Genomic DNA, 11,163 nt, shown 5'->3' on the forward strand with positions numbered 1-11,163 from the left:
CGTTACATTAACAAGTATTCACAAATCCTTCATTTTGTGATCCAGTCTATAGGTACGTTAAAGATCCTTCATTCTTTAACAAGCCACATGTTCATTGCATTACGCAACAAATATCCCAGCCTATATAAAAACAGGTTTCTTATCTATTCATTAATTAGTCATATTAACGCTCAGTAAATTCATACTTGCAAATTAAAATACATGTTTAAGACTTTAAACAAATCAAACCACTAAGTGTTTATTCATAATCTAACATTAATATCATTTCAGAGGTTCCAGTTGTGCCAGATTCCATTGGTCTGTATAGGAACTGTATCATATCGCGTATTAATTATTTGTTGTTTCGTGTGTTTTAGCATTCAATTGATCGCTGTCCGTCGCCCGCGTTGCCGACAGGGCGTGACCGGACCGGCAAGCTGCGCGCTGCGCTCGCTGCTTTTGCGCGTCACCCGCTGCTTGCATATTGCACTTTTTACGCGCACCCTCACTTCGCTTCATATTCATGCTAATTTAAGTAATCGTTCCATTTTTCTTATTTTTAAATTATCTGCATTAATACTAATTGCTTGTGATCTTTTCTAGCAACTCATTTCATCGCTTTGTTTGGTACAATTAACATAATAGGTATATCCTTATATTGACTTAAGCTTGCATTTAAAATATAAATAGTCACTTTTAAACATTACTTTCAATTCTTACGTTTAAATATAGTTTCACTTGCTTCACCATGGAAGATAAAACTTTAATTAAAAGGCGTGCATCATTAAAAGCTAAGCTGACGCTATTTGAAAGTTATTTGCAAACCGTTGAGAGTTGTGACAGCTTAAGTAGATTACAAATAAATGAATTGAATGTCCGTTTATCTAAAATTGAAGAAATCTATACCGATTTCGATTCAATTCAGTGCGATATAGAAAATTCCACGGAAATTCCAGATGAGCAGTACAAAGAACGCGAGGCCTTCGAGACCAAGTACTTCAGGGTGATCGCGCGCGCTCGAGACCTGCTGGCTCCAGCAGCCGAGCCTGCGGGCAGCGACCACTCGCAGACAGGTTCTTGTTGTACTGCGCTTGAAGGTGGGCCAAAACTTAAACTTCCTACTATCCATTTGCCTAGTTTTTCGGGTCAGTGTCATGACTGGCTGGAATTCCGTGACACATGTAGTACTCTCATACACTTTAATAAATCGATACCAAATATCAACAAATTTCATTATTTACGTGCCGCATTGAAAGATAGTGCCGCTATAGTAATTCAGTCTTTAGACTTCTCAAGTGATAATTACGAAGTAGCTTGGGAACTTCTTTGCGATCGCTATAATAATAAAAGATCATTAGTAAACAATCACATTCAAGCCATTTTTAACTTGGAACAATTAGCGAAGGAATCATCAAAATCATTACTTAACCTAATCGATACAGTCAATAGGAACCTCAGAGCACTCAAAAAACTTAACCTTCCTACTGAGCACTGGGATGTATTGTTAATTCAAATAATTTCAAACAAGCTCGACACAGTCACGAGCCATAAGTGGGAATCCTATCGTAATAGGTTGAAAGATTTGCCCACTCTCAAAATGTTTAATGATTTCCTAAAGGATCGTGCTGATTTCTTGGACACAATGGAGAATAATCATAAAAAGCGTCGGTCGAGCGACACTACACATGTTCGACACAAAACACTTGTGGCAAACACTTATTCTCCTCCAGCTCGTAAATTCGCTTGTCTATATTGCAAAGGCAATCATGCACTTTATCATTGTCAGAAGTTCAAGTCATTACCTTTAGAAACCAGATTTGACAAAGTTAAGGTACTTAAATTGTGTTTGAATTGCTTACGTCAAGGTCATACTGACAGTGTATGCAGGTTAGGACCATGTCGTTCGTGCGGCGTGCGGCGCAACAGCTTGCTACATGATCATGAAACCACTGCGCCGTCTGCGCAGCCTGTACCTTCGACAAGTAACGTTTTATTACACGCTTTGCCACAGCCTGATATTCAAGGTCAGCCTCCTGGTCCTACTCAAGACATAACATTGTCAGCAATTCAAAGCAATTGTGTTCTACTGTCCACGGCCTTAATCCATGTGACAGACAACAATGGTAAATACCACAAAGTACGTGCTATACTTGACAGTGGTAGTACCTCAAGTTTTATAACTGAAAGTCTATGTGCTAAACTTAACTTACCTACTTCTTCTACTTCAACCGTTGTCGAAGGGTTAAATTCCCAAATATCATGCCTAACAAAGTGCTGTGACGTACCCATATCGTCATTATTTAATAATTATAGCGAGAGCGTCTCCTGTCATGTCGTTCCGCGCATTACTCAGTTAATACCAACTACTAAAGTTGATGTTTCAACATTAAATATACCGCCGCACATTACGTTGGCGGACCCTAACTTCCACATACCTGCTCCAGTCGATATGCTTCTTGGAGCTGATATATTTTGGACCATACTCGGTTCTCAAAATATATCGTTGGGTAAAAATAAACCAACATTAAATAAATCTAAACTGGGTTTCTTAATAGCAGGCCCAGTATCAACACAACGTTCAAAAATCACTAATACAGTCCATTGCAATCATCTTATTTTACAAAACAATGACGATCAATTACATAATAAATTATCTAAATTTTTTGAATTAGAAACAGTCGCTACACGTAAACAAATATCTAAGGAAGAGCTTGAATGTGAACAAAGCTTTATAAATAATACTATCCGGTTGCCTGATGGGCGATTTGAAGTGACGATTCCATTGAAGGAGTCGCCTGATAGGTTAGGTGATTCTTACGAACAAGCTTTGTCCAGATTCTTGTCCTTAGAACGTAGATTCAAACGTGAACCACATTTTAAAGAGCAATATTGCAACTTCATTAAAGAGTATATTTTGTTAAATCACATGTCATTAAACGAAAATCCTGAAAATGATACTCACACTTACATTTTACCACACCACGGTGTCTTACGTGACTCAAGCTTAACAACAAAATTACGGGTCGTTTTCGACGCGTCTGCAGTTACGACTTCTGGTGTCTCATTCAATCAAATTCAAATGGTAGGTGCTGTTGTCCAAGATGACCTTATTAGTATCCTAATGAGAATGCGCCAGCATAAGTTCATCGTAACAGCAGACGTGGAAAAAATGTACAGAATGGTGAATGTCAGACCAGAACAGCAAATGCTTCAACAAATTTTGTGGCGATTCGAACCCCATGAACAGCTGAGGCAGTACAAACTACACACAGTCACGTACGGAACCGCGTCTGCCCCTTATCTCGCGACAAGATGTTTGACGCATCTCGGTAATGAATGTTCTGACAAATCAGTCTCGGAAGTCATTTTACATGATTTCTACGTCGACGATTTAGTTACAGGCGCCGCTACTGAATCAGAACTCATAGAAACGTGTAAGGGTGTGATCGTACAATTGGAAAGTGGTAAATTTCATTTACGTAAATTTCATTCAAATAGTGCTCAAATTGTCACTGAAATCGTTGGTGAAAATAGTAGCGACGAATTACTTAATTTATGTAATAACGAATACTCTAAAACATTGGGACTACTCTGGTCATCTAAAGAAGATAATTTATTATTTTCAGTAAATATTGATGAACATAAATTTCTTACTAAACGGAAAATATTATCGCTAATGTCACAAATATTTGACCCGTTAGGTCTAATAAACCCATGTATACTTCAAGCTAAAATTATTCTACAAAGTTTATGGTCTTCACAGATAACTTGGGATGAATCTGTGCCATCAGATATTGAAACCATGTGGTATAAATTTACAACGTCACTAAACCATATAAATAATATTCGAATTCCCAGATATATTTTATGCGATTGTCCTTCATCAATCGAACTTCATGTATTTAGTGACGCAAGCACACAAGCATATGCCGCGTGTGTATATATAAAAGGTGTCAGTCATGATAATCATGTGTCTGTTCATTTAATGACAGCAAAAAGCAGAGTGGCTCCCTTGAAGCCCATGACCGTGCCTCGGCTAGAGCTGTGTGGGGCTCTCCTCGCCGTCCGCCTAGCAGATAAAGTAAAATCATCCCTTAGATTAAATATAAACAAATGTACCTATTGGTGTGATTCTACAATTGTGCTCGGTTGGATAAATTCACCTAAAGCACATCTGCTTAAACCGTTTGTGTTTAACAGAATTAGTGAAATATGTGAGAACACTGAATCATGCAGATGGCGGTATGTGCCCACTAAAAGTAACCCAGCTGATATTGGGTCGCGTGGGACAGATGCGAAACAGTTACAAAATTGTAGCTTATGGTGGTCAGGGCCACCATTTCTTCTACATGAAGAACAATCATGGCCTCAACAACCGTCACACCTGCAAGAGCCTGAATTACCAGAGTTCAAGGTTAAATGTCATCTGACTACTGACTGTACCGATTATGTTACTCATTATTCTGACGTCATAAAAGGTTTCTCCAGTTTTAGTAAATTACAACGTGTGATTGTTTACGTGCATAGGTTCATTCACAATTGTTTACACCCACAAAATAAACGCAAGGGTTTTATAAAAATCCAGGAATTAAATTCATCATTAAACTCATTATGCAGATTTGTACAACTTGAAATTTTCAGCCTAGAATATAATTTATTAAAACATAAAAAACAACTGCCAGCAAAAAATAAATTACTTCAATTAAACCCATTTTATAACGATGATGACGAATTATTACGAGTGGGTGGTCGACTCAATAATTCACTTTATGATTTTGACACGAAACATCCTATTCTGCTTGATTCACGGCATCATTTTGCCACTTTAATATTTAGACATTATCACAAAATTTTGTTACATGCACCACCACAATTATTACTTTTTACAATTCGTCACAAATTTTGGTTTATTAATGGTCGAAACCTAGCCAGACAGACCGTTCATAAATGCATTAAATGCTGTCGTTTTGCAGGAAAAAGCATCCAACCCATCATGGGGAACCTTCCTTCCAGTCGCCTACATACTGACTATGTGTTTGCCAACACGGCGGTCGACTATGCCGGTCCCGTCATGATACTGAACCGAAAGGGCAGAGGAAGCAGACTCATAAAGTCATATGTCTGTATATTCGTTTGTCTGGCCATTAAAGCAGTTCATATAGAACTTGTCACCGATTTAAGCAGCACCACATTTTTAGCTGCATTAGACCGGTTCGTTGCCCGCAGAGGACGACCGCGAACGATTTACTCTGACAATGGTACCTGTTTCGTCGGCGCATGTAATGAGTTGGCTAGATTTTTAAAATCAAATTCCGACGAAATTGGCTCTCAAGCATCTAATTCAAATATAAACTTCAAATTTTCACCAGCATATAGCCCACATTTTAACGGATTAGTTGAGGGTTCCGTAAAATCTGTAAAATATCATTTAAAAAGGGTTTTAGGTTTAGCTAACTTAACCTATGAAGAAATGAATACAGTTCTTGTACAGATCGAGGGAATTTTGAATTCTAGGCCTCTCACTCCGTTATCATCAGATCCTTCTGATCTCACAGCGCTCACCCCATCACATTTTATAATTGGACGAACGCTAACAGTTTTGCCTTCTCCTCAGGACACTGAACCTTCGGCGATACCTACTCTCTCCCGATATTTGAGAATTCAGCAATTAAAGGCCCATTTCTGGAAACGTTATTACACAGAATACATTACAGAACTCCAAAAACGGCAGAAATGGTACCAGCAAGGAAAGCAACGGCTTCAACTCGGAGAGATGGTGCTGGTGAAAGATGACCGGCTGCCTCCTACCCGGTGGCTGCTAGGGCGCGTGGTGCGCCTGTACCCCGGCTCCGACGGCGTGACCCGCGTGGCCGACGTGCTCACCAGTTCGGGCACTCTTCGACGAGCATTCAACCGACTGTGCCCGCTGCCAGTCATGGACCAGGACCAGAACTGCGTTCCTGGGGCCGCAACATGTTAACGCCTAGCATGCGTGCGTTCACCGATGTCTCACGCACACACGCTTACGACACGGACTACATCAGCCGCGAGCGACGACGACGATTGTGAACCGGCACGCATCTTATTTAGAATTTTGTAATTTTAATTTTAATTTAATTTAATTTAATTTCATTATTTAATTTTATTCTGCAATAAATGTACCAAACAGGTCGAACGGCAGCTGACAGTTGTCTATGACAAAAAAAAGTAAATAAATAAATAAAAGAATAAATAAAAGAATAAAATAAATGAAAAACAAGATGACTCGGTTGACGTGTAATTTGTATTGAAATAAATTTTTATTATTGAAAGTTATTGAAAACTAGTGCGTATTATTCTTCCACCCCGTCAAAACTCCACGTGAAACTAAGTACCGGCGTTTACAAGAGCCGTGAGGTCCAAGTGCATATCTCCTTTACAAAGATATTGTGTTGCATTGACCGAAAGCTTAGCTTCTACCTAAAGGTCTCAGCACACATATGGGATCGGAAAGGGATCGTAACCGTAACGCCTTTTGCCTCGCTGTCAACCAGGCGTCAACCTACCGTATGCACGTAACGAAAGCGTATCAGCAGCGCCTGTACGTCAACTCGGCTACGGCTAGGCGACACCGCGCTTACGCCTCGCCGTCCCGTCGCGGGAGGGGAAAGGGGAAAGGGTGGACGAAGAGATGTGAGCTCGGGTACGGAGAGACGTAAGCGCGGGGACGGAGAAACGTAAGCGCGGGGACGATGAGCCGTAAGCGCGGGAATTCAAGTACGGAGCCTGTTCCGAGGCGAGGCGATTACGCTATTGATTAGTGTGCGTTGCAGTAGGGAGTTTAATACAAACCATTCTGAACGGCTCGAGGCGATACGGTGACGATCCCTTTCCGATCCCATATGTGTGCTGAGACCTTTAGTAAACGTGGCAATGCTCCCAGTCCACGTTTTAAGTTAGTTTTTATTTCATTTTATTTTCGGTTTAGGTATTTTTGAGTTGTAAATATTTTAGTCATAGTTAATATCATATATTTATTTAAAACACTCTAAAATTATATTTTTAAACATTACTTATAAAAATAAAAAACAAAATAACATTTAAAAATATAAAAATAGGAGCCAACCAGTAGCGGGAGCATGGTCCAAGCTACCGGTGGTTAGGGCTCCAAAGACAGAAACCTCCTCACAATACGTGCCGTTTCGAGGAGTACTGCCTTCTGCATCAGGCCCTTGATCCATCCGCCCAACCCCAGCCTTCTAAGGTGGTTGTCGAGGCTGTTGGGTATTAAACCGTTGGCCGACACGACTATCGGCACAACGATAGCCGAATCCACACTCCACATGTCGACAACCTCGTGAGCCAAGTCAAGATATTTTATTTGTTTATCTTTTTCAGCTTTCACGAGGTTCTCGTCATGAGGGATGGTGATATCGATTATCATCGTGCGGCGCGCTTGTCGGTCTAACACCACTATATCAGGTTTGTTGGCTACAATAGTCCTGTCAGTGATGATAGATCGATCCCAGTACAACGTGATATGGCCGTTTTCGAGAACTGGATCGGGCGCATACTTGTAGTATGGAACCTCAAACTCAACAAGTTGGTAGTGCAAAGCAAGTTGCTGGTGGATAATCTTGGCCACCTGATTATGTCTATGCAAATATTCACCATTAGCCAAACGACCACAACCAGAAATTATATGTCTTATGGATTCACCAGGACTATGACATGCCCGACATATGTCAACGGTCCCATCCTTAATAATATATTTCCGGTAGTTATTCGTAAGGATAACTTCGTCCATAATTGCACAGACAAATCCTTCAGTTTCTCCAAAGAGATTACTGAATCGTAGCCAAGATACGGACGCCAGAAAATAATAATAGTTATTATTATTATTAAATTTATGTAACTATATATTTAAGTCACATAATTTTAGTATAGTTTTTAATTATCATGTTTACAAAATAAGTAATTAAGAAATTTAAATCAACAATTCATTACTTACATTATAATTTCAATGTGTATATCAACTGCAAGTACTCGCATAATATTTGGCAGCAAATAATGGTAGCCTTTTGAATAAAATATCAACTCAAAGCCCACGGAGTAAGGGCAAAAATGTGCGAGCAATTTCCTTGCATGATATAACTTTGAATTACCTGTGTGTAGTTTATGTTGTATGCTTTATAATGACGAGTTTAATAGTCATATCTGTTTTAATAAGGTTCATAAATATGAATTTTGAATGAGCTATAATTAGATTTGACGTAGTTTTGTTAGTTTGTGGAACCGTGCATTGTGCTTTTAATGTTTAATTTTGTTTGAAGTGCATTTAAAATATCACAGATTTGTATATGTATTTGTATTTGTATGTGGTCGTCTTCAACAGCTAGAACTCGCCTTTACTTTTTTGATTATAATGCCACGCCAATCTAAAATCATTTTCAAAGATATTATTGATATCCTGGTATGTATTGATCCGGAGCTACTGCAAGCAGGTTACTGGAACTCCGGCTCGAAGAGCAGGAATAGGAATGGGGCGGTTTTTAGTCAGTAAGAGTCTGACACTCCCTCTCGCCTCGCCCAAGGCGGCAGAAAGAGTTGGTTGAATTTCCTCCTAAAAAAAAACCTCGTACCAAAAGACAGTTGCTTTGAGTACCAATTAAAAAATGCAAGTGAAATTAATAGCTTACACAAGTAGCTAACTGAAATCATACTTTACAAAATTACAACAGAAAAATTCAAAGATTCTACTACCAAAATCCTTTTAAAAAATAACTTAGTACCAACGTATTATCAACTGTGTTTTATTCAATCTACGTCGGAGGGGTTAAGCTCAGTCTCCATTTGTGGGTTTAAAGCCAAGCACAAGCTATTTTGTCAGCGACAGTATGGTTCTGACAGGCTACAAGCTATGCCGGTGTTAGTCTGGCTTTGTGTCACACCAAAGTGTAATTTTCACGTGGTGGGTTAAAGAGATGTATGATGAGAGTAAAGGTTAATTTCATTTGAATTTCTGTGGGACATTTTTTACGACATCTGATTAGGGAACTGATGGATAATTTCACATAATTATTATCATTTCTGTATCGGCAGCTGTTGAATCGTGAGTTTATTTTGTAACGAGTGCCAAGTGCAAGCTATTAAAAATACTCAAACCTCTTTAAGAATAATCAACCTAATTAAAGTCGTATATTACTAATTAGTATTACCATCGTTTCAATACTGTAACTAAGCTAAGAAACGAATTATGATCTTTTAATTCATATCTTATAATATGCAATAACATAACCTCATCAACATTGAGTACAAGACGGTGTAATTGAAGTCTATTCTCTTCTCATAGTTGTAGAACAAGTAAATTCTTTTCCAGCTCTTTTATAACTACCCATTTATTTCATTTGAGTAAAATTTTCTGTATAAAGAAAGTGGAAATGTTTCAAAGCATTATTCAAATAAGCATGTAGGATCTAAATTTTGTAGTGAATTCTGCATATTTAAACTATTTTGTTATTATAATAACAAGCAACGATAATTGTTATCATCGTTGTATATAATTGTTAGCAAATTATTGATTGTTAATCGGTAATATTATCAAAATCATTAACGGTAATTACTAATATGTGTGTCGTATTTTGAAACTATTGGACAACCCTAAATTCCCAATCTTAAGATTGGCAACGCAGTTCTTTTTTAATCGTTGTCCTACACTATAATTTTATTTTGTGGGAGCATTAACGAACATACTCATCACACTGGTTCTCATGACACCCAGACACGAAACAATTAGATCACACAAAGATTTTCCCAATAATCGCACATTGTGTGTGAAACTAATATTTAAGGCCATAATACTAATTGACTTGCCATTCTGATAATAAGTACTTTCCCATAAAAATATCCTACTGCCAAGTTTCACCTAGTTATTCGTTTAATGTCCACCACGATATAGCACCACGTTCTATTGTGTATACTATACCTAAGGTAAAACACAAAAGCATTAAATAAGACTTCCATCAAGTGCGGTTTCCATTATATGACGAAGGTTTATAAAAAGAAATATGACTGTATATAAAAATAATAGTATTTCATATATATTCCTTTTGTACAAAGATTCACTAGCATGTCGTTTGATATTAAGATCAAATCCTCAAAAGGATTGTTTCTGTATAAAGCTTATTTTTGGGGTAAAGAGGAAATCTTAACGAGTCAATTGGATTTATTTTCTTTTTCTTACTATTTTCCTTGTTCTGTTCAATGGCCTTCTGCTTTCCATTTACTATTTATAGTGGTGTATTACTTTATTTCTACATTTATTGTTTATCTCAGAATATATTTTTGGATCACATAATCCATAATCTAAAAATAAATTTCGATTTTAAGAATTTGTTATTTATATACTCAAACAATCTTGTTTACTATTCTAGAAATTCCAAGTTTTAGAAAAAAGCATCTAGAGTCAATTTACACGGGTACCTACATCTTAAATAACCGTACTTGGAACCTTTTTTCTGTCAATATAGGAGACACAATAGAATACACCGCTGTATCTCGCGTAGATTTGTGTTCCGACAGATCATAATTAATAGTACATTTATACCAGATTAATTTAAAAATATAGTGGTAATTTACACCTAACACTTTTAAGTATAAAGCCTAAATCCGAATGACAGGTAACTAAGTCATGTCAATGACAATAAATCGATCTAAATATGAACGTAACTAAACTTAGTTCAGTTCAATAGGTCTTTTCACGTGCTAAACCTACATTTTCTAGATAAAGCTACTTCGATCTAGTTCAAATAGTATCTTTACACATGAATGGAACTGAAACGTGGTTTACAGTACGGTGAATGAAGCAATTTTTGGACAGTAGCCAGCAGATGGATCTTTTCATATTGTCATGCAATAGAATTTGAATTTTATATGTTTGGCATTTTGATCGATAGTTGCATTGTACGATACAAGAGCGGGATCTTAGAAGTTTTTGTTATGGAGCTGCGGTAGAATGCAGCAAAAGTATTATAATGTATGAATAAATTTTTTTTTGGAATAATAAGGAAATGAGCTCACGGATTATTGATAAGCGATCAGCGCCACTCATGGACACCACTATTACGGACATTGCATATTTCTGTGTCTTAAAATATAAAAATCGTTGATAAAATTTGATTATTACATAGATGACATTTCAGTAGC

At 37.6% G+C, this 11,163-nt stretch overlaps 1 protein-coding gene across 1 annotated transcript; it reads left to right on the top strand.

The window, feature by feature from the left end:
- The first annotated feature begins 660 nt into the window (after positions 1-660).
- LOC118263917 (uncharacterized) lies at positions 661-6,053 on the top strand. The gene is made up of 2 exons (XM_050705454.1): positions 661-1,076; positions 5,594-6,053. The coding sequence occupies exons 1-2, from the start codon at positions 728-730 to the stop codon at positions 5,599-5,601; spliced, it is 357 nt and encodes a 118-aa protein (XP_050561411.1). The 5' UTR covers positions 661-727; the 3' UTR covers positions 5,602-6,053.
- Positions 6,054-11,163: the final 5,110 nt, after the last annotated feature.

This window comes from Spodoptera frugiperda, chromosome 27 (genome assembly GCF_023101765.2).
Source record: "Spodoptera frugiperda isolate SF20-4 chromosome 27, AGI-APGP_CSIRO_Sfru_2.0, whole genome shotgun sequence".
NCBI classification, from domain to species: Eukaryota; Metazoa; Arthropoda; class Insecta; order Lepidoptera; family Noctuidae; genus Spodoptera; species Spodoptera frugiperda.